Source organism: Archocentrus centrarchus, chromosome 8 (assembly GCF_007364275.1).
Source record: "Archocentrus centrarchus isolate MPI-CPG fArcCen1 chromosome 8, fArcCen1, whole genome shotgun sequence".
NCBI classification, from domain to species: Eukaryota; Metazoa; Chordata; class Actinopteri; order Cichliformes; family Cichlidae; genus Archocentrus; species Archocentrus centrarchus.
In genome coordinates this window covers 4,024,204-4,049,120 of record NC_044353.1, presented here as the reverse complement: position 1 = coordinate 4,049,120, position 24,917 = coordinate 4,024,204, and the positions used below count along the sequence as shown (strand labels likewise).

The following is a 24,917-nucleotide window of genomic DNA, read 5'->3' as shown; positions in this document are numbered from 1 at the left end:
GCTGTTTGTTGCTTCTCCCCAGAGAGGGTATTTCTGTCACAGTGGGAGGAAAACGCCTCAGACGATATTCAGTCCAAGCTCTGCTTAAACTCTACAGTGAAGCCAGTGAAATGCTGATATCACAGGGAGTTATATACCTGCCAAACAAAAAAAAAATAAAAAACCCCATCAGTGAGATCTGCGACTGTGAGGAAAATGATTCAGCAGGAAAAAAAAAAAGTCCAATTTATCTGTTTGGAAAAGTTGCAAAAGCATTTAGGACGTGAGCCTCGCTGTCTGTTTGCATATCTGCAACATTTTACTGCCACTCACTCTGAAAGCCAATTTCCCATCACATAGCCATAGATGGGATATTCAATCTCAGCCAGAACTGCATGAAGCCAGGCAGCACCTTATCCAACCTGATGGTAGTTTTACTCTTACTATTTTACAAGTCAGCAAATCTGATAAAAGACGCCGAACACGGCAGCCGGTTTGTTTGGAAGACGCGAAGGAAGAGTTTGAAACGTGGAGGATGTCTTTCTCTGGACTAGTCCACATTCAGTGTAGCCTGCAGCTACCTGAGGGTTTAAACTGAGCAACCTGCAGTGTGAGTCCAGCAGGAGAGGTCTGGGTGTGCTTTTAATACTTTGTGGATAACAGTGTCACAAATGCAGTGACTTCTTAATATAGTCAGTTAAATTTGGGATTTGTTATAAAACATATAAGACATCTTTACTTACTTCACAAACATGGACTGGATGTGAGAGATGGACGTAGCCATGATGACATCATCCATCGGTTTCTACAGTTCAGTGTTGAAGCCTCACTTCAGCATGTTGCCCGTCCCCTACATGTGCAATACACACACACACACACACACACACACACACACACACACACACAGACACACAGAACTGCTAATTAGTGCTTAGTAGCATCCAAATAAAATCCTAGAGTCTCACCGAACTGGAGACTTCTTGGATGTTTTTTGAGTACAGTTAACGGCACAGCAAACCACACTATTTGCATTAATTTAATTGCATCAGTTAAAAATGTATGAAAAGGCACTGACAGCACTATGGTCCAGATGTCCAGTTCAGGAACTCTGCTAATTTTTTAATGCTAATTTTTTGGCAGGTGAACTATAATAAAGAATTCACCCCCTGTACAGGTTTTATGAAAGAGGAAACTATAGAAACCAAAGTTTTTGTTGTTGTTTTTCTGTATCAGGCTGTAAACACAGTTATTTCTACTGCAGAGTTGGACATTTTAATGGGGGGGTCTGTGGGGACTGACCCAAGTGGACATAAGTGGAACTGCACATACACAGTGGCTTCATCATTCATCCACAGCGATTGCTGCTTGGGTACGAAGCATCCAGGTGAACTGTGCCAAACTTCCTTTGTGTTCTGGAGGCTAAGCCAACACCTCAAACTGTTGTGCTCCTCAAAGCATTCATGAACCATTTCTGCTTTGTGGCAGGGAGCATTATCCTCCTGAAAGAGGCCACAGCCATCAGGGAATACTGTTTCCATGAAAGGGTGTGCGTGGTCTGCAAAATGCTTAAGTCGGTGGTACGTGTCAAAGTAACATCCACATGCATGGAAGGATCCAAGGTTTCCCAGGAGCCCAAAGCATCACCTGGGTTTGCCTTCTTCCCATAGTGCATCCTGGTGCCAGGTGTTCCCCAGGTAAGCACCACTTTAGACTGGGAACAGCCCACAGGAGCTGCAGGTTTGGAGATGCTGTGACCCAGTTGTCTAGCCATCACAGTTTGGCCCTCAAACTCAAAGCCTTACGCTGTACTTTCTTAGCTGACGTCCAAGAACACCACAATATGTTCTGGGCTGCCAAATAACGACTGTGCTCTGTGCGGGGACTCTAGCTGTTAAAACCTTTGAAATAAAGTGACAAAGCTCACAGCGGCTGCAGAATGATTTTACAGGTTAAATTTTAGAAACAATAACTCTGAGGAGATCCTGTCACAACACGGGCCATTTGCTTTTCTTCCCCAGAGTGTGTGACAGTGAAAGAAAAATATCAGCAGCAGGTCTGAACATGGCAGCTCTGTCTCAGAGTGTTTGCTTTTCACAATCCTTTAACTGCTGAGGCTCTCGCAGCCTGTGGGTACGCACGGGCCGACAGCGCTGCCATCAACGTGGAGCTCTGCAAACAGGCTGCAGTCAGGAGGTGGAGGAAGCTGGGCCCACGAGGAGAAACAGCACCAGCAGGAAAGAGCAGATTTGGATTTTAAAGCCACACTGAGCTGTCCTTAAAAGACTTCATCCAGACAGAGGATGATGTTGTAGATTCTACAAACAGCGTTTTGGACTGCTGGTTTGTACTGGAAGAAAATGGATGGATGAATCTCACACACAGAGATAGCTGATAATTATGAGTATAGGACAGACAGAGAAGCAGGGAGCCTTTGATGATGTTTAGCACTTTTCCCCCAGAGTAAGAAGGTCTTGGGTCTGGTTTGTACTCCAAGATGATTTTCTCCTGTAGTTAGAGTATCTGGACAAGCGGGCGGGGTGTTAAAGCTATAAAGTTTGGTTGGCAAGCTACATTTATAGACTGTATGGATGCACAGCAAAGACCCAGTTCTCTGTTATCTGACAGTTAATTGCATTAAAATTCTCCAGAAGGCTCCAAAAGCTCAAATATAGTCGAGAATTCCAGCCCGGTGACTCAGATTAGAGGAAGTGACACAAAGCAGACAGTTCTTGGCTTTGTCAGCACCCACCAGCCAGTCAAAGCACCACACCCCCAATAATACATAACTCTGAGTGTTCACACAAGGTAAACACATCTATCTCTTCTTTCTACCAGGCTGTAGACATGTTTATTTCTGCTGTGAAGCTCTCCAGAAGTGAGTCAATCCCCACAGACTCCCATGATAAAAATGCTTGTTTTTCTTTTACTTTATAGCCACTTATTAAATATGTTGCAGTTAATATTTAAGAGTGGAAATAGTGTATAATCATACAGTATGTGCCACATCAAGCTTTGACTTTAAAAAGCTGTAAACTAAAAAGCTGTTTCACCACAGTTCACTGGGGTGGGAATCACCTCTTTGCACAGTAAATTGTCCATAAACAGCACATCAAATATACTGACTGTGCAGAGCACAGATAATTTAGCCTCTGCCCAGACTAAATATGTAGTATGTAACTATGATATATTACTGCTGCCACCTGGTTACACTATAAAACTACAGGCAGGAGATCACCTGGAAGGCTACTGTACAGGATGGAGTCACGTATCAGCTGTTGTAAATGACGGAGAGGCATCGCTGAATGTCGTGTCATGGACTGAGTCTGTTAAGCAGACAGGTGTCAGAGCGTCCAGCTCAGAGCTTCCTCAGTGAGGCGGTGAGCTGACAGCAGTCAGACGCTCGTTGACCCAACTGCTGTAAGAGGGCCGAGCTGCTGGAGATGCCACCCTGCAGCCTGTCAGGATGACGAGCTCATTTTCCATTTCTGTTTCCTATAAGGGGAAAGATTTATTCTTAAAAAAAACAGGAGGGGAAGTTAGCAGCTGCACACATGTCTGTAAAGCGGTTTGTTTTTCTCATCTCTGGATTCCTGGAGGAGCTGCGGCGTAACGCTCGGTGGATGAGGATGAGGACCAATATGGGGGGGGGGGGGGGGGGGGGGGGTTGGAAGCTGAAACTGAAACGAAAGTGAAAGTATTTACCGAGCACACGCCTCTCCATCAGGCTGCCAAATAATCCAAGGATGCAGGGATTAGTGTTACCCTGAGGGGAAAAAAGAAAGCAGCATTCAGACCACCCTGGCACCTTTAAAGATACAAAGACTGTCTTATTTAAGGTGGACTGACAGCACCCTTAAGGAATTAAAGAAAAGAAAATAAGTGCAGCTGAGTAAAATTTAAAGTGGGTTTTAAATGAAGGTGCGCCCTGATGTTGGTTTAAGCTGGAACAGAAAGCCACGTGTGCCTGCTGAATGTAAACATGTTAATGTTCACCTGCACGCTGAGTGCAATGGTTACAAATCATGCACTGGCACTCCGTCTACACACAACAGCAGCAGACTTTTCCATCAGAGAAGAAGAGGATGCAGAGTGTGGGACATCGTGCAGCCCCGGGGGCAAAAAAAAACTGTTTCTATTCAAATTTAATTAAAACTAAAATACACATCATTCAAACTGTAAAGTCTGAGAATATATTTAAACCATTAAAAAATGAATTTACTGCTCTGGTTTGACAAAGAGGAATATTAAATCCTCACAGCAGAGCAAACAATACTCAGCAGGTTTTTGTGGCTCTGACTGTTCAGAGATGGCAGATTTCACTGATCTACAGCCAGAACCTTCAGGCAGGTCACTGAAAACAAGAGGCAACCAACACATCGCTACTCTTCCACACCCAAAGGAGCCAACTCAGGTGGTTCAGACACCTGTGCACCTCTGAGGCGAGGTGTTTCAGGCATGTCCCCCCTGGAAGAGCTGGAGGGGGTGGCCCGGGGTGGTCTGGGTGTCTCTGCTCAGACTGCTGCTTTTCCTGTAGTCAAAATCAGCTTTTTATGAGATGTGACTGGCGATTGAGTGTAGCTGGGTGTAGGGAGTGGGTCATCTGCCAGTCAGAAGACTGGTGGACCTTCTGCCTCCTCCAGCAGAGGATGCTGGCAGAGGCGAAGGCTGAGATTGGTCAGACATATGCAGAGGAGGGATAGTGGATATACCGGACAACAGATGCTGAAGATGGAGCTGCCAGAAAGACCTGAGAGATGATTCATGGATGTGGTGATGGAGGACATACAGGCGGTTGGCGTGCCAGAGGAAGAGCCTATCCCAGCATGTTGCTAGGCTAACACAGAGAGTTGAAAGCTGCAGTGATGTTGGCCATGTGCACGTTTGATCAGATGCATTTCAGCAGATAAATCTGACTTTGTTCAGGTTAGCTTACCTGTTCATGTAGATGTTTTACCCTCACAGAGAAATTAGCTGCCTGTTGGAGGAAACTGAGTCAGAAGGTAAAGTCTGTTTACAGGTAAGCAATAAAAACCAGTCTGCATACGCCACCATTAATGCGTGTTTCTGTGATGTTTCATTTTTGTATTCATTTCTGCTCTCGTTACATCCTCTTGAAGGTGGGGCCACTCGTGTGTGAGGTGCGGATGGGCTGCTGCTCCTTCAGTTGTGTTGAGGACGCAGCTGCTCAGATACTCGTGTAGATTTTCTTAACGTTTAAAGTGCTTCTCAGCGCAGACAGACCACCAGCTCTGTCCTGCATCATAATCAGGCTGTCAGAGCAGCTCAGTCGGGGCTTGGCTACCATCCCTAAAATACAGTGACCCTAATCTCTCTCCAAGACTTCTACTAAGCCCTATTTGTGCTAATGAACCTCACAGCAGTGAGGCATGAGGGGTGGAGGGTGGGGGCGGGCATTTATAAAAGGGAAACATCTGTCATAACAAGAGGAGACCACACCTGGCCGGGATTGAGCTCCAAACGGGCTAAAACCTCAGGCAGTTAAATATCAGAAGTGAATGATGACAGAAACTAATAAAAGGCAGATTTCTACTTTTATTGCCTCTTTTGGTGCCACCAGTCAGCAAACACACCGCTGGCTCTGCTCTGATGCATTCATGTCTTATCTTGCAGTGACTGTGTTTGTCTGGAATGACTTCTATTAGTGAGGCAAGGTGAACCAACCCTTTCAGCCACGCTGGCTGTACAACATGACTGCGGACAGCAGAAAAAAAAAAAACATGTGACCTGTTAATGAGCGGCAAGTGGCCTGAAACGACACACCACACCCGATTCCCCTCTGCAGCGTCCTGTCTGCTGCTGCAGACACTTAATAAGAGCAGGTGATAGAGTCATAATCGCCCGCACCGCCGGGGCTCACCTGTGGGGGCGAGCAGCACCTGACCCGGCCACAGTAAATAAATCTAGTAATAAAGCTGTGGGCCAGAATAGATTCGACTGCAGATGGGGCAGCACGTGTGTGTGTGTGTGTGTGTGTCTGTGTGTATTACTGTCTCCTCACAAGGACAAACCTGGGAACAGATTTCTGAGACTGTCCAAAGAGCTCAGCAAAGGCTCGACTCTGAGAATTAAACTTGTTTAAGCAGTGAAATCATTTATGTAAGGAAGAAGATCCCAGTCTGTGGTCTGTGGTGTGTGGAGGGAAAGCCGTCTGCAACAAGGCTGGAAAAACGGAACTGTATACACTGCATGGACAAAAAAAAAAGTCACACTCTAATACTTAATACATTTATATCCATCCAGAGCTGCATTGACTTTTCATGGTGACGTTGCATTGATGGTGGAGAGTGGGACTGCTGAGTAAAGTCTTCTCCAGCATAAAGATGTGGGAAAATGATGTCTCATGCTCCCTGAACCACTCTCTCACATTCCGATCCCGATGAATCCTGGCATTGTCATTTTGGAATATGCCCGTGACATCAGGGAAGAAAAACCCTGGTCATATATTCAGGCACTCAATGACCAACTGAAGCAGCCCCGGACCATTACACTGCCATTACATTAAGACTTCTTTTCGGCCATACAAAAATATTATACTGTTAGTTTAAAATTTTAAATGTCCCAACAAATAAATCAGATTTGCTTACAGGATGACCTGAAGGTCATTCGTCAGGTGCTTCGTTCAAACTCGCTGACGTTTGTGCACAATGGGAGAAAAATCTGGGAAACTGTGACATGCTGGAATGATGGGAATCATGCTGACTGGATCCATACAGAAATCACTGGTCCGATTGGAATAAAACAGGCTTGTTTTGCTGTCATGTTGCACAGGTCGTAAAGTGAATTGAAGAAACATTTTGAACTCATTCTCGGGTCATCGTGACGCCTGTGCCAAATTTCACGGCAAAGGTTAAAACACAACAGTCCCAGCAGGATGGAAATGACAGCTTCCCGGGTGATAAACCAGCAACTTATACCGCCCTCACCCCTTAAAGCCTCCAAACATGGAGTCTGCATCACATGGAACAAGACTTTCAGCGAGAAGATCCAGGTTCATGTCCCATGTAAGGACCCTGCTTCGCTTATTTATTTTGGGGTTCTTAAATATGAATTCAAAAACAAATGAGAGAAAACTTTTTTTTAAAGAATGCACAAAATCAACCAAAGCCACCTGTTAAAATCAGGTCTTTAATGAGAGACGGGAGTTTAATTCTGCAATTATCTGACGCTTCAGTGGAGACGAGAGCAGCTTTGAGGTTTTTGATTAGTTCTGATAGATGTTGATGAAGCCAGCAGTCAAAAAAAAAGAAAAAATCCTCAATTTCACCCCAGGTGATTAAATATTTGCAAGCGAGAGGCAGCCAGTACGTGCTCCCTCTTCCAGCACACGCAGCCGCACTGAATAAACCATGCAGCAATTAAAAACTCTGTGAATTAATTAAGTTTGCATTTCCAATTAAAGCTCTGCCCCCAAACATGCAGGCACATCCCACATACATAAAAGGGCAGAGGGTAAATTAAATTACGCGGAGCAGCCCTGCTGAGATTGGAATTCAGAGGGGGGGGGGCTTGCTTCGATAATAAAAACAGTAGGGGTGGGACTTTAACGCGTTAATTTCGATTAATTAATTACGGGGAAATTAACGAATTAAAAAATTTAACACATTTTAATCGCACTTTGCACCTTTCTCAGGGCACGGGTTCCAGTTTTTTTTTTTGTTTTTTTTTGTTCCCAGCCGGCCTTCTTTATTATTTTTCATACAAAAAAACGCCCAATAAACAGAACAAGTCCACTATAAAAGGTAAAACAATTATACAAAAAAATGAGAGAAGCAACAGTACACGTTAACATCTTTCTTCAGAGGATATTCAAGTTGAAAATCATCACTTTAAAGGACATAAGTGATTATTCTCAGCTTGTTTTCACCCCCCATGCTAGCCAAAAAAGAGGCTGCAGTGCACTGACACTAAAACAATGTGAGGCACTGTGCAAGAAGTAACAGTCAGTCCCTCATGCACAGGGAACAGTATGAACTAACTAGGTTTCAGCATGCAGATGGCCACTAGTGCACAAAACTACAGTCAGAACAGAATCTACAGGCTAAAATCAAATCAACTCCGATTCACTGAGAGCACTTTACAGATCTGAGGATGAAGGGACGCTCACTGAGCCACAGCACAAGGAAGCAGCTGATCACTAAGATCTGTTAAAACCCTTGCTGCACTTTGTTTTTTTCCTTTCAAAATAAGTGTGTTGACCTCCGACCTTTATTATGTCAGCTCTTTGGGTCATTCTCCACACATACAGACTTTTTATGGTCCACGTCTGCTGTTGTGGAACATAAAAAGCTTGTTTGTACAAAGATGACTGCAGAAGACCAGCATGTCCCTTCAAACTGGACTTCTACACCCCCCAAAAGTCACGGTTTACTTGCTGCTCCCTCTCAAAATGTTTGGCCATTCCTCCGATGCACAGAAAAATACTGAGGTGCATTATGACAATGAATTGGGTATTATTGATGTCACCAGAGCTGATACCTGATGCTTTTCCTCTTGGAATCAGTTCAGAAAACAGTAAAGATCCTTCTGCTGAGTGACTAATGGATTGACTTTTTTTTTCACTTTAAAGTAAATCCTGTCTCAGAAACCCAACTGGTAGCCATGTGACCAAAATGCTGACACGCCTTGTCAAATAGGGAAAAACAGATACTTTTACGGCATCTCATCAGTTAATGTTAGCTACACTGGGCTTGTCCTTTTCTTACCAATACTCTCAGCCAGGGGCGTGGTGGCCATCGGGAGGTTTCCCGAACGGCGGGTCGTTTCCAGCCCGGACCGGCCAAGAGTTTTTTTTTTTTTTTTTTTTTAATGGTAGGATCGCGGCTGCCACCCAGCGGACTGGACGGAAACTACTACAAGTCTTCTTTATACGTTTTTTTTTTGTTTGTTTTTTTAAGGACGTATCGCGGCTGCCACCCAGCGGACTGGATGGAAACTGCTACAAGTCTTCTTTATACGGTAATTTAAAGGGCTTTTGTTTAGAGGAAGCGTCGCGGCTGCCACCCAGCGGACTGGATGGTAACTGCTACAAGTCTTCTTTACACTGTAATTTAAAGGGCTTTTGTTTAGAAGAAGCGTCGCGGCTGCCACCCAGCGGACTGGATGGTAACTGCTACAAGTCTTCTTCATACGGTAATTTAAAGGGCTTTTGTTTCGATCAAGCGTCGCGGCTGCCACCCAGCGGACTGGATGGTAACTGCTACAAGGCTTCTTTTTTTTTTATTGGACAAAAATGTACAAATCAATCACGTATAGCTTCCCGGCCCACGTTGTTCGCAGCCCACGAAGACTGCAAAGGCCGGAAGTGAGCGGCTAGCCTTCATATCAGCGTCGCCTGCCCTCACCTCTGCGTAGCTCATGTCGCCTAGCAAACGTGAGTGCGAAGCACAGCTGTGTAAAAGCAGCTGGTTAAACAGAGAACAAACTTTTTCTCCTTTTTGTGGTTTAATTTTAATTCTTTAATTCAAAATAATCTGTTAAAACAAGCATAAAACATTTTAACATCAAGGAATACAGCTGAGCAAATGATTAATTTCCAACTATATTGAGACATTAATGTTGAATAAAACTATCCAGTTATGAATTTAAGTTTGGTTGATGAATGAATCAATATACATAAGCTTAAACTTTACGAAGGGTGGAAGTGCTCCTGTGATAAACTCCTGAAATTAAAGTTAAGCATCATATTTCTCATGTTAAATATTGAAATGTGATTAAAATGCGATTAATTTCGATTAATTAATTACAAAGCTTCTAATTAATTCGATCAATTTTTTTAATCGAGTCCCACCCCTTAAAAAACAGCCATCTTGCTTCAGGGAAGATCGAGGTGAAGAGAGCTGGAAAAAAAAAAAGATGCCAATTACCTGCAGAGCAGATGCAAACACTGCCAACGGCGAGTGTGTGACTGCGCAGAAGTACGGCTGAAAACAAGAAAGTGGTATGACCGAGGCACTCTGATCTGAGTCATGCTTTCAGTTCCAGGGAACGACAGTACTGCTCGCACCAGGGGGGAAGTCCATTTGGTCCTCCAAATAAGCAGTTTGGGGGGGGTGGCAGGGAGACCAGACTGCGATTCATCGTGTTGGAAGTAAAATCTAAATTTGTTAAATATAACAATTCTGCAAGCAGGACACAAACTCTTGTAATTAGAATCTTACAGGAGGGTTTGACATTTGTGCAGAAAGGGTCGTGTTTCTGTAGGTTTTGCCATTCCGAGGGTCACGATACGAATCGTTTCTCGAACGCGGTGCTGGATGAAACTTCGTGCCTTCTGAAAACCAGCCCACCAAACATCTCCACACTGAATGAGCCCCGACTGGCTGCGTCATCTGGCCAGAGGATATGGAAATGCTGATGAACATGTGACCATTCATGGTGTCATTTATGCTGTTGAACTGCAACCAGCTTTGAGCGGAGTGATCATGTTGGTGCACGCTCGGTGGGAGCCTACATTTACACGTGGCTGAAAAACAAACTAAATAATGATCGACTCTGCAGGCAATCATATGTGAACTTCTTGCAGTAGCTCCTCCCATAGCCCCACCAGTGGTTTGAACATTCAGCAGTCTTGAGGTACTGTGTTGGTCTTTAGCCTTTCTTTCCAAAAATGCATGGAACCAGTTCTGGAGGGGCACTGGTGTCCTGTTGGTGGGCCACCTAAACACCTACAGGAGCTGCTTGCCCTCAGAAATCCATCCTATGAAGCTCCTGGTGCTGATGTTAATGTCAGAGGAGGTTTGGAGCTCTGCAGTCATTGAGTCAGCAGAGTATCGATGACTTTTATGTATTTGGTGACTGCACTCTAGCTTTCTGTGATCTATCACTTTGTGGCCGAGTTGCTGTGGTTCCTAATTTTGGATTATTTGCAATAATCCAAAATGCAATAATAGTCGATCGTGGATTATCTAGGAGAGAAGACGCTGCACAAACTCACTCGATGCAGCGGTGGCATCCTCCCACTTGAATTCAGTGACCTCGGAACGACCCAATCTTTCACAAAAGTTTGTAAAGGCAGACTACATGGCTAGGTGCTTGTAGTAACATGTGATTGCATTCTTTTCAAAGACCAGCAGGGGGCGATACCTGTGGCTGCAGAAATACTTCCATTTCCATAGAAGTCTATGAGAAGACCTCTCTGCCCTGACCTTTCATTTTTTTGAGGACTAAATGACAGAAGTCACTCAGGGTTAGGAAAGCTGAATTTCCCTTAGAGGATGATGCAGTTCAGATGAACACAAATCGTTTATTTTATTAAATTTTTGTGACTCATTAAAAAAAGGAAACAGAACATCCATTAAAGCAGGAAACATTACAGCCAAACATCTGTAAACAGAAACCAGAACCAGAATCCTCTGAAACACGAGGGTAAACTTATGGAACAAACAGGAAAAAAGAACACAAAGAAAAACAAGGATTATAAATGTTTTTTTGGCAAACACAGATTGTCATTTTTAAAGAAATGGATTACATGCACATGTCTGGCAAGCTGCTTTACAGAAGATAAGAGAAGGAAGTTTAGGGCAAAAAAAAAAGGCACATTTCACAACTCCTGATGAGTCACGAGAACGTTAACACATCTGCTATCTAATCACTCACACGCATACACGTTGAGCTCTGCCTTCAGGTTAAATATTAAATATCTTTTCAGGGTTCAAATGTTTGTATTTTTTCCATTCAATTGTTTCCCTTCAGCTTATAAAAACGATTCATCCTCACTCAAACCACACAGAAGCTGGTCGGTATTACACCGAGACAAACCGCCAATATTTGTAATAAATGAGATTATTGACAATCAGTCTTGTTAAAGGCCGACGCGTTCTGCTGACGACACAGCCAGCATCACCTCCGTAACCTTCGCTGCGATGCATGAGCGCCGGTCTTGCAGCCGCAGTGCCTTAAAAAACACTCGAGTCACAGCACATTACCTTTCAATTTAAACTGCATTACAGCAGTTGATGAAAAAGCTGCGGCGCCTTTCGAACGGCTCCGCAACCCACTGAACCCGAGAAACACCCTCGAACTGTGTTTGCATTTAAATTGACCACAGCTGAAGCGGCATTTCAATTCTACTACAAACTGAGAACAGCAGCAATTAAGCCCCTGAAGAAAAGACTTTCCTACAGAGCCTCGTGCAATCATTTGTTCAGAGGAGCCCGCTGTATACGGTACACAATACTGCAGGAACTTTAACTGGACTTTGAAAGTCTGGATATCTTTGCTGCTTTGACTCATCTCTGTGCAGACGCATGCTGACCTTAACCAAAAAGCAGCCTAAAGATATGTAAACCAAAACCTGGATGTTTATTCCCATATATGATGACTTAAAGTAAACAATAACAAGGTAAGAAAATGTAAATATGGTGTAGACAAAGTGGAGACTAAAAGACAAAGATCAGAATCCCTCAGAAAGCTGTTTTCACTCATGAACTGGGGAAAATGTGCAGGAACTCCAGATAACGCACTCCTACTTCAGCACCGGACATCCTTACAGAGGGTGGGAGGTCCAATCTGGCCGACTGGGACATTTGTGTTCTCACAGGAAGTTAACTGCTGCAGAGCTTGGATGAAACACCTTCGGTTTCTTTGGGTTTTCCCATTTGAAACCCAGAATTTTCCTTGTGTTTCCTCACAGATTACCAGTAAGGGGTTCACCAGTAAGTACAGCCTCACTGTGTCCTCACTCTCCACTCTCACTTCAGGGTGTAGAGCCTCAGACATCGGCCCTAAGAATCCTTAGATGGTGGTAGTAGAGGATAACCTTTAGATGGATTTTATTAAACCTGACCTGTGACTACATATGCGGGTTTAATGGTGACCTGGATCCACTGAAATTAAATTTATTTAAATAACGGCTTAAGAAAAATGGCCAAAGACTTAATTTGAGAAAGACTCCGGTGTTACCCAAACATCTCTGCATAAAGGGAAGAAGAGCTAATCTGTAACTTTAGTTTACTTAAAGATTAGTTAGTTTTGTGTATAAAGCAGTGAACCTAGAGCTGTTAAACTGCACAGCATGTGCGGTGACGCTGCACAGTCAGTGTTCTGGTCAAACTACATCTCCATCTAGAGCCCCGAGCTCTGGGTACAGACTAAGATAGGAGGTCATGGATAAAAGCAATGGAAATGAGCCTCTTCTGAAGTGTGTCTGAGCTCATCCTGAGTCCAACAGGGAGGAGACCCTGGAGAACACCCAGAACCCAGGAGGGTTGAGAAGTCTGAAAGAGGTGGCTGAGGAGTGCATGAAAACGGCTGTCTCTGTGACCCCACAGCCCAGGTAAGTGGTAGAAAACGGATGGATGAACCAAACTACGTCAGCCGAGCAGAAATGCACCTCCCACAGTACAAACAGGACAGCAACCTCCTTTTGGGAAAGTGGGTGGTTGTCCAGTGGTTGCACCTAAATTTAGTCTAACACCCTCAACCTCACCTGGTGGGAGGCAAATGATTGCATGAAGAGGTTTTTGTTGTTGCTGTTGCTCTTCAGGTAAACTGAAGTGTTTCCACTATAATATGAAAATCCCAAAGACAGAACCATGAAACAGGTCAAAGGCGGAAGCCTATGGGCGAGAATGCTGTTTGGATGAAGCTGCCAAGTGCCAGTGAAGTCAGCATCACTAGACTTTACAGTACAGTGTGCACTTTATGAAGCTGTGTAGTTGGCTCCCTTCACTTTTGGCCACAGATGCCTTCGTCACAGCCGGAGCTGAGGCCCTGTAGATCTCCATTACCCTGTCAGGTGTGGCTGTGTGATGGATACAGCACGAGGCTGACAGAGTCATGAATGGGTGCTGAGTAGAAGAAGATGGGAAGACATGCCCTGTGTGTGAACTACACGAGTGTCAGGTGATAAACAGAGATGGAGCTCCTCCTGGAAGCCTATCTGTCAGTGGATCTGTCACGGACGGAGCTTCATTGTTCACGAGGGGGAGACGAGGAGATCGGAGGCAGCCGCCGCTGAGGAATGGATGCACGTCAAACATGAAAGAGCGATCGTCCCCGATCCATTCGTTTTTCTTCTCCTGTTGGTTCCTGTTCCAATCTCATTACGAAGTTTTGCAACAGCGCACGAGTCTGAATGTGACAGGCTCTTTTTCATGTCTGCTCTTCCGCTCGCTTTAATATATTTTTGCTGGAACATTCTGCCCTCGAGGTCCGTCGGATCTTTCCTGCAGTTTGGAATATGAATGAGGCAAACTTTGAGAACAGCCCTTAGAGCTCTAAAGTAGCATATCAGAGGACTCAGATTACCATATAGCAATTAGAGCATATGTCGCTGCAGATCAAGAAGACACGTTTTGTCTCCCTCCTGAGTTGTCGGCACTGAAGAGCAGCCTCCGAGGCTAAAGTTCCTTTAACGTCCACTTGAGTCTACGGTTGGCACACAGCTTCACAGACTGGCAGTGTGATGACAGAGCGGATGACCTTTACATTGTGGTTTTGTCAGCTGCTACTTCAGGAGCACAAGTGCAGCTGGACGACTCTGACGGGGAGCCCGCTGAGGAGGAGAATCGGCCAAAACCAACTCGCTATGCGATAAAGTAAAGTCAGAGGGAAACAGGCTACACGTCCTCCAGACAATACAAGCAAGCTAACTGAAAACGGATGTCTATTTCTGGTACTCTAAAAAGTTACATTTTCTCACATTGTAACAAAAAGGATTATTTTTTTATTGCCTGTATTGTTGTTCTAAAAGTAATGCTACCCAACTCTGACCTGAAGCCATAAGTTTGCTTTAAACGAAGCTGCCGAGCGTTGGAACTGGAGGTGGTTACGGTGACAATTTTGTGGGAAAGTAGGTATAAACCTCTTTCTCTTCTTTAAACAACCATTTCTGCCGACTCACGCGTGAACAAATTTCTACAGATCACTGGGCCTCAGCTCTCTGATGACTATAAACCCGCTGGATATATTTTTAAAGTGCAAAACCTTGTGGAAAAACTCAGACTGTCTGGTGTTTATTGACAAAAAAATTCTACTAATAAATTCCCTTTAACTGTCATGCATTATCCCAACTTTTGTTCTGTGGAACATAGAACACGTGACATTTGGTCCCTTTTCCAAAAATATTTGATAAATTACTCTTAATTACATTTAATTTATGCAACAAAAGTTCAAGAGAAAGGCACACTGCCCAACCAGCAGTAATAAGGCTTCCTGTACAGGAACCACAAACTGGCCACACAGAGTTCTCATTTCTTGGTGTCAGTCAGGATGATGTTAGCTGTGACAAACATGAGGCAGGAGGCAGCCCACAGCAAAACAAACCACACCCAAAAGCTGTGACGGAAGGGAGACTGATGTTTGTTGATGGCATCTCTGCCCATCACGGGCTCCAGATGGCGCCTGGCGTAATAAACGAGGAAGGCTGGAACAATGTACTGGATCCCTGTGCCCGCATAGGATCCTGTGATTCCCACCAGGGACTCCAAGTTGTGGGTGCAGAAGGCGACCACGATGGGGGGCACGAGAGTAATAAGGGGAAATACGATTCTGTCCACCACCCACGGGTAGGTGCCTCCATCCCGGTGGAACAGGGTCTTCCAGTTGTTGCGAAGTGTGACGGCAATGATGGGGAAGTTGGTGCTGATGGTGAAAACGGGGAACAGGCCGAGGAAGTAGCGCAGTACTGGGATGTCTAACACGTCGCAGTTGTCCGTGAAGTTCAGGGTGTACATGTCATACAGCAGCGAGCTATCGAAGCAGAAGATGGCGGTGAATGAGAGCAGCACGTAGAAGCCAAGGATGAGGATGTAGTCAAAAAGCACCAGGGAGCCAACGCGTTTCTTGTTGGAGATGGGCGTCACCAAGGAAGGCAGGGAGTGTTGGCACATGAAGGAGTAGACACACACCCCGAACAGGTTGGGAACCCCAGACAGGGAGGCGACAGGCGGGTGGCCCGCACCGTGGTCTTTACCGATGCGGATTACAGCCAAGATGATCATCATGGTGAAAGCTGGAGGAAAAAAACAGAAAACAGGTTTTAAAATCACACTGATGACAAGAAAGGTAAAATATTATTGTACATTTGGCTATGGGATGCCAGCGTTCCCAGGCAGAGCTGGCACCTTCAAAATAAAATTTGAAGGTGAATAGTTTACGTTGCATGTTTCAGTTTCACGACTGCTTAGCGAGTAAGTCTAGTTGTCAAGTGGTTGCAGACGAGTGCATGTTTTCCATCACAAAAAGGTGCAGAACCGTGAAGCACATAGTGAACAAGTCTGACAACTGCCACAACTAATAAATACAAATGAAGTTGCTTTAAAGACATCATTATGATCTGGTGGTCTGGCCTTAAGTGTTTTGCAACTGCAGCTCAAAAAGTCAAACTTAGTTAAATATCAGCAACATCAGTTTAACATTAGGTACCAAAAGGGGTTAACCTGCAAATCTTCCAAGTGTTTTAAAAAGTATCTACTGGTCATAAACTCAACCAGTTATTTGTGAATGGAGGACTGTTAGAGCGTGAGGCTGCTGCAGCTACTTGATTAGTCATCAAGTCGCCAAAAAACAAATAAAACAGATGAAAAATGTGTGTGTGTGTGTATGGATCAGCCTTTCCCTCACTGTATTAATATGTTCTTGTCAGACAGTGTGAATGCCAACGAGAGCTTAGCCGCAGTGTAAGTAGAAGGAGCATGCTGGGATACTGACAGAGCCACGGGTCATCCTGGGGTCATACCATGAAATTATCCTTTTCTTAAATTTTATTTAGCCCCTCCCTAATCCAACCACCTTGGTTCCTTTATATCCTCAACTAATTTCTCCTGTTACAGAAAAAGAGATAAATCTACTTTTTAATTAAAACTTTTTTTCTAATGCTAATCACAGATTAAAGTGTTATTTTGTTGCCTTTGTGCAATCACAATGAAAGAACAGTTGGGATAGATTAACACTTCCTCACATTATTCCCAGAAAAACTGAGAACACGAAGCTGCTTTTTGCCCTTTCTCCGGTTTTGCATCAAAATGTATTTCTGAATGTTTTTCACCGCGAGCCTCTTTGACCACCTGGGACCCGGCTAACTGTTTCCAGTTGGATTAAATGCCTGGAAGTCAAAGCTTTCCCAGTCCTTAACTATTCATTTGGTTTAAATCCAGGTTTTACAGCCTGAGTTTAATTGAACTTTTTAAATGAGGTTTTTTTTTGGTGCACTCTGACTCACCTTTGTGTGAACTATAAATTACATTTTGAGTTTTATTAATTTGGGAAAAAATATACAACACACAAAGTTAAAGATGATTTTGACTGATTACAAAAATTTCTATTTTGTTTTTTTAAATTATCTACAGTTATAGTGTGACTTCTTTCACAATATTAATGAGGCGAAAACCTTTCACTGTGCTATCAGTGCTCAGAGTTTAACCTCATGTGGATGAAGATGGTGGTGCTGAACTGCCTTCCAGCTGTTTGTCCCAGAAACATCAGGCGTAAAAAAACAAACCAGCGAGCGTTTCACCACCCCGTGGTTTCCACTGCAGCGCCAATTGATTTCTGGATGTGCGTCTTTGGCAACTGTGTCTAAAGGAGACTCCTGAGAGTGGCATGCAGTCCTGTTACGGGCTAATAGTCATGTGACCCAGTAAACCATCTCTCCTCCAAATGCATGTGCGCGCACACGCACACACACACACACTCAATCAACGCGTGACACCAGGAGTTAGTCATAGCCCAGGGCAGCAGCCAGCTTCTCAGCTTTCATTATCAGCTGTCCTTTAAACACTGGGTGACATTTAGGAAGTGTCACTCGGACCATAATATGCCTCATATCTGCAGTAAAATGATTCTATACCTCATACTCGGACTTCACTCTACAAGAGTGAGACCCCTGCTGCCTCTGATGGGAATATCGTAAAGGGTTAACAACATCTGGGAGTCCAGCAGCTAAACTGCAGGGATGCAGGGGAAGTGTGCAACGAGGCAAGCTCTGCTTTTCACCTGCACTGTTCAAGAAACTCTAATGTATGTCAAGAGGATCTGCAGACCAGGAAAAAAAAAGCTCATTTTGTTTTAGTGTTTCAGTGTGGATGGAGATCTTTATTAAAGCCCCTCATCTCTGCACAGGAACATTCAGTAACTGTAGCCTGTTTCATCACAATTTAGCACTTTCTTACATTTACCTGCATCCATCATTCATAAACAATGATAGGCGACTGAACACAAACACCACTCAATCCTTTTCAAAGCAGCTGTCACACTGATACCGCAGCACAGCTTAGTATAAATTAATTTCTGATGTGTACAATTCACATAAAGACAATGAGAGGACACTGCAAGCTCGTAAGGTTACAGCTCATCACAAAGTAGCCACACTTTAAAGCACACGACTATTTTCCTTTAAATGTGACCATAATATACAAGATGAACGTTAACACTCTATTAAAGAAGACTTTAAATAAGGTGCTGAGGCCATAAACATATCAGAAAAATCCATACTGAGGTCATAGGTCAAAGGATTAGGCGGCTGGTTCTCTCATAGACCTCCGTGCAAACAGACTTCTCTGCATCCAGAGACGTCGCCCCCTGCTGGTCATCAGAAAGAACTCCAAAACACTGGCCAGAGGCTAAACTCATGAAACAATAGCTGATGGGTCCTCAGCCTGCTGAAAATGGAGCTGTGCGGTCTGTTGCTGACACAGCTACATTTTCAGCTTCCATTTCTCACCCTCGTTTCACACCTTCCTTGAATTTCACGTCAGAGCAGATGTAAGCACACACTCTGGAAAACCTGTTTCACAAGTGTTCAATATTTAATGCATCTTTGGCTCACGTCCAATGTAATCTCTGGCTCCGGGGAAAGCTCCCCGTTACGACCTCAACCCTCTTACACAGAGATGTCAAACGAATGGGCAACACACCAGGTTTCAAGGACAAGGACATGCAAAAAAAGTTCCTTATTATATCTGGGCTGTACACATACACATGCACTCTTTCCGAATGGCTCCGGCTTCCAAAAACATCTGCAATGTGTGAAAGAGTCATCACTAAAACCATCTGTCTGCTCCCTTTGCTCCTCCTGTCTTCTTTCTCCTTCAGACTCTCATCTTTTTTTCCACCTTTCTGTCTCTATGTGTGAAATAGTTGGCAACTATACCCGTCTGTCTGCGGTACACGAGGGAGAAAAAGGTGCAGGAGAGGAGGAAGAAAGCTTTTCTCCATCTTGACTCCAACACTTGCAGGCTGCACAGGAAGGAAACCAGCACGGGGCTTTTAATTAAGAGTACCTCAGGGTGGCTGGACACTGTTACATTACCTAAAGGACCTTTTTGCAAGTCTGGCCAAAATCAAGATGCTGCAAGAGCCTGCAAGAGTACAGCAGGGCTGATTGTACTGGGAGGCTCCCAGTTAAATGTTAATGAAGCTTAATAACTAAATATTACTCAAAATATCTTTAAATTGTAAAATCAAATGGGGGAAGAAAAAAAAATTGGCTCACAATTATAAAGGTTTTAAAGGCAAAGCACTCATTTATCACACTAAAGTCAATCAGATGGCTGAGAGGAGCCGAGATCCAAGAATAAAAGCCTCTAGATTGAAGCCTTTCATAATGTGCTCATTTGTCACCGGCCCTCGCCTGCATAATGCTACATGAGGTGGGCAAATCACGTCCGGCCGTGACAATTTTATCGCACTCATTGCGCCTATAAGCTATGAATCTCAATGCTGAAGCACTGTACAGCCGTGAAATGAAAGCATATTAGCTCTGATCACCTTAATCGAGTGTAGAAGTTTACTTACATAGTAAATTCAGTATGGCCTTGTAAGCGTCTGGACTGAGATGAGTGTGAGGGGCATTCGTGACTCCTTTAAAGGCATTATTCAGGTAACACGTACACGTGCTTTAATCTAAACCCATCAGCTCTTCTTGTAGCCATTAATGCTCCTGTCTTCTTCTTCTGACAAGAACTGAAACATTTCTCATTAAAAAAAAAACCTCTTTCTTCAGGAGAATTAGGTAAAGGTATTTTTTTTTATTAAGGCTGTTTTATTTTATTACTGTGCTGTAGGTAACGGTTAACTGACTTGTAAATTTGTTGTCATGAACATCTATGTGGTCCACACTCACATGAGCACACAGCAGGAAAGAGTCTGCTTTAAACGCCTTGGCTCTACTGTATAGTTTAGGTGAGGGACAGAGCTCACTGACTCTGAATGCACCGGACTGTTGATGGCACTACTCGCACATTGATGCAATCTGACTTCATACTACAGAGCTGACAGTTTAGAGACTGAGTAATGTCCGATCTGACTGTGTTCTTGCATGTTTTCCAGTTTCAGTCCTAAAAAACACAAGTCTTTCCACTCGTTAGCCAACACTGGCCTCCAGAAGCCTATTTGGGCAGTTATTCAGAAATATCATAATATGGTCACAGGGACTAAAAAAGTCCCGCTTTAAATGTTAGAGGTCAGACTTCCACCACCATCATTACTGATTAGATTTCAGTTCACGATTCTCTGAGTCCCGTGTCTGTCTTATAACGTCTCTGGCTGCAGCACGTCACCCACTGCTTTCCAGCTTCAGCACCCATCTTTCAACATATCTTCATACAGATGGGACGAAACATTACCTCTGCACCTGCCTGTTGAGATATGGTAATTCAATGCACCTTCACATAGACACGCAGGACCCATCCAATACTCTCCAATACACTTGACATGCGACAACAGAAGCTGAGTAAATTGAGCAACTGCACATCCCGATCCCCATGACTAGGCCCGTTCATCTGCTTCAGCCAGTGATTTATATTACCTGGATGGGAATGGCAACGACCTTGTGAGAAATGCTTCAACTTAACGACCCACCAGAGCAGGCTCTTTTGGCTGTGTTGTCTCTAGTAGCAAACATAGCAGATGCGGTTAAAGCCAAGGCTGGCTCTCAATGCTCCAAGAAGTCACTGACTGCCTAGAGAGAAAGACTCCCGGCTGCTCTCTCAGAGGAGATGGGAATCCTGGACTCAATTAATGAGGAGAAAATGGCAGAAGGTGAGAGGTGATCAATCTCATGTGCAATGGAGCACAAGAACGCTGAAAGTTGGGAGGTCTCGCTCCTCGAGTAGAAAGACGCAAGTACTTGAGTGAAAGCAATTCACTGACGTCTGCATGAAGGTCAAGGACTTCTCAGCTGTGTTTTAATGCAGAAAAAAAGCAGCCATGCTGCAGAGCAAATGCATTGTAGTCGCATGTTATGTAAGGGTCTGGTGATGCTACTTGTTTTCTCATCACGTTGGCCAATTTAAGCACCCCCCCCCTCTAGTGGTTTTAGTGCACAGCAATCTCCCCATCACTAATTAAGAGAGATACTCCTTGAGCACTCTTACTGTAATCTCTGCAGTAATTAGTAGCTCCGGCTCTTTGCCCGGTTCCCACCAGGGTTTCAGGATTTCTGGCTGTGCCAGGCTTCCATCACTTCAACTTCAGCAGAAGCAGAGGTAGCAAAGCTGCTGGGGCTGCTGAGTTTGTTGGGTGACTGGGTGATAAGTGGCTTCCTTGCTTTATAACCTGCTCTGTGATGTTGGATGGGGCTTTCAGTGTACATGACACAAAGCAGCACAGCAGTTGGCGGTACCATTTAGCACCCCATGCTGCAGCTGAGGTTCACAGACGTGAGCCAGCCAACCTCCGTTTCACCGGTTTAAATGCTGCGATAAAGACATTTAATTCAATTTTATTTATACAGCGCCAACTCGCAACAGCAGTCGCCTCAAAGTGCTTTGTGATGTAAAGATCCTGCAACAGTAGAGAGAAAACCACATCAGACGGCACAAATAAGTATTCAAGTTTAATGTCCTAATCTGCCATAAAGCTCCTATTATTCTAAAAACATTTTTAGGCTAAAATTTATATATTTATCTGGTTTGTTCTAGTTTCTCAAAAAAGGATTTAATACTTTTCTATTTTATATGATTGTCACATGAACATCAGGGAGTCACAGCTCGGATAAAATAACTTCAAAGATGTTTTGAGCTTTTGTCCCAGTTTTCTAGTCTTTAATATATTTCATTGGAAATAAAAAATTATGCTTTTTATTGCCTGTATCTAATCAGACTGTAAAGTAACTTTAAAAAATAGACTTTCATAGATTTTATTGCATGGAAATCGATTTCTGTGTAAAGAAGTAGGAAACAGTGTCCGAAACAACTTGCAGCCAATTTGCAATGGAAAGTTGGCAGTTACATGGCAATTAACTGTAACAGACCAGTGAAAATCGCAAATCTGTTGCCAGGAATTCACATTAACTACTCACATTCAGAGTCCAGCCAGAATCTCAGTGATATGAAATGGAAATTTAGAAATTCATCCACAAATAGTTGCTGCAGGATGGCAATTTAACTGTAAACTGACAAATGCACTTGGAATATAACCAGAGTAAAACCAGTTGGCAACCAGCTGAGTTGAGTCCCCAATTGCAAAGAGACGCTGTCACAGAGTTGCACTCATTGGCAACGTGTTGACTGTCAGAATTTTTAAATTAGATGGGAATTATCTGCAAACCTTCCTTAATCTGTCTGAGTGTGATTGCAATTCGACCGTGATTGTTTGGAGACAGGTTGCCTCACTCTGCCCTCTGGGCAACTAGTTGGGTGCTGCACCAATTTGCAGTTTCCTATTTGTAAAGAGGTTGCTGGTCTATTTGTACTCTAGCGGGACTGAATCATAGCCTCACTAAGCAACTGTCTCCCAGCACAACACAGACTCCAAATATATAAAAAAAAATGAAAAAGAAAAATAGGATTTTGCTGCTTCTGCTACTACGCAGGGATGGCAAATACATTAAAACCACTGTTAGACCAATGAAAGTGGCCTTGACCATGTAAATGTTCATACACATAAAATATGGTTTTTACTCCTTGGCTGACGTCACAAATGTCACTGAGAGCCAGAGCAGGACTGATGCTTTCCAAGCAGTGTTGAAATGTAATTTTTCAGGACCTCTGAACTGTGATTCTGGCTTCTGTACAGTTCATTAAGACCAGCTCATAATTCACTGCTCCCTCTGAACGAGAACTTTCCAGTCAACAACCAGAGTCCCCCTGAGCTTCAAAAACAATACATCAATCCCTCACCCATTTAAAACGGCAATGGGCAGCTGTGAGCCCCCACCCCCACCCCCCGGGCAATTTCTTAGCTCTTTACACTATGTTGTTGTAAACTAAGATCATCAGATGGATGGTGAGACCCACGGATCACTGAAACTATCAGTATTTGACTTGGACTTTTGTTTCTGTGCACCAAGAAAAACTGTAATTATTCATGAAGGGTGCAATAACTCCTTAGACAATCATCAAGACTTAAAGTGTTCTTAAATGAAGCACTCTAAGATAAGGGATATTTGTCACATGCACATGAGCATGTATTACTAGAATGCTCATTTTCAGCTTCCCATTTTTATTCTTGGGCTCAACCAAAGCCGTTTTGTTTATACTGGGCCTTAATACAGTCTGAAACAAGCTGTTTTAGCCCCTCCCCCTTTAAGATAACTTTCTTCTGACGGGCTGGTCCTAAAATCAAGCATATTTTCATTTTTGGCAAATAAAAGTCGATTCTGATGAATCACAAAGTAGCGTGGGACTCAATAATGTGCCAAATATGGAGGTTTTAGCTCCAAAGAGATGTGTTTTGTGAGGTCAGAGGGACCTCAGCCGTCACCACCGTAATCAAGTAAGCTCATTGTTGTACCTACGTGGACATCTGTGCCAAATTTAAAGACATTCCTGTTTCTGGTGTATTGTATTCACGAGAATGGCACAGATGGACGACCTCGACAAATGGCTTCCTCTGGTTTGGTGGCAAAGACCAATGCTGCAATGATACTGCACAAAAACCAAAGATCAAAAATTCCATGTTCGGTGTATTTTTCACAGAGGAAAATAAAAATCAAAAATCTTTAATGGCTTTCCTGTTGAATAAATCTGAGGGTTGCTCTCAGGAGGGACAGGATCCATATGGTACTGACTCAACAGTTAATACAGACACTAACACCTTTGAGGCTCCAAACATCTATTCATAAATCCTGGGAGAGATGGACGGAAGTGATTAATACTTGTTTACAGAGTAAGGAGGCTGTTAACTTTTTCCCTTTGTCTCACACCACTCGATATCAATCAGAGAAGCTGTGTACTCTAAGTGTTTAGAAGGTGTCCTTCTGGAGCAATGATAATGATCCATTCTGCTTACAGCAGGCAGGAAGAGGCTGGCTGCAACAGGTTACAGCAATATTTGCCTTTCCTACACATTTATCAATATGAACGTGCAAGGAAATTATTCTATATGGTGAAGATGCTTCACATTGCAAACTACTACAACTGTTTGGTGCATCATGCCTGTATAGCACTAATATTCCTGTACCAGGTGTGTACTATCGCTTTGCTTAAATTCACAAATGCTACCTCTCCTCTCTCTCCTTGCCCTGTGAGGTGCTTTTGTTGTGAGATGAGTCGTTATTACAGAGCACAAATTAAGAGGTGCAGATGGCCCTAACGATGTCCTTTATTAGCGATTATAAAGCATTAATTTATCAAGCATTATCTGGCACTGCTGCAAACAAGGTGACTAAATGAGTGCAGCTAGGAATTCTGGGTTGCATAAAAGGTGTCACGCTGACCTGGGCTAATGGCGACTCCGCTGAATATCCCAGCGTGTCACCGGCAGCAGAGCAGCAGGCAGGTACACCATCACTCGTGTTTGGTGTAAAAAAAACAGGGCTCTCTGGACAACAAGGTGACTGCAGTTGAGTGGCAGCAACTGTGACAAGGCCGGAGCTGAGGGCAGCAGGCGGGGCCCCGACGCACCAGCCAGCTGCTACCCCTGACATCAAATGCACTGGGTCCTCATTCAGGGCAGCACATGTGACTGCAGGTGCATCCGGGGAGTGGTGAGTAATGGTCAGGAGGGGAGGCAGGGTCTCCTGTCTCATGTGTTCA

At 43.9% G+C, this 24,917-nt stretch overlaps 1 protein-coding gene across 2 annotated transcripts in view; it reads right to left on the bottom strand.

The window, feature by feature from the left end:
• Positions 1-11,222: 11,222 nt before the first annotated feature.
• The window catches only part of tmem104 (transmembrane protein 104), a 73,517-nt gene continuing 59,822 nt past the window's right edge, over positions 11,223-24,917 (bottom strand). For both annotated transcript variants that reach the window (XM_030736421.1, XM_030736422.1), the window contains exon 10: positions 11,223-15,952. In XM_030736421.1, coding sequence (XP_030592281.1) covers positions 15,189-15,952 — 764 coding nt within the window. In that variant the 3' untranslated portion in view covers positions 11,223-15,188. The remainder of the gene's footprint in view (positions 15,953-24,917) is intronic.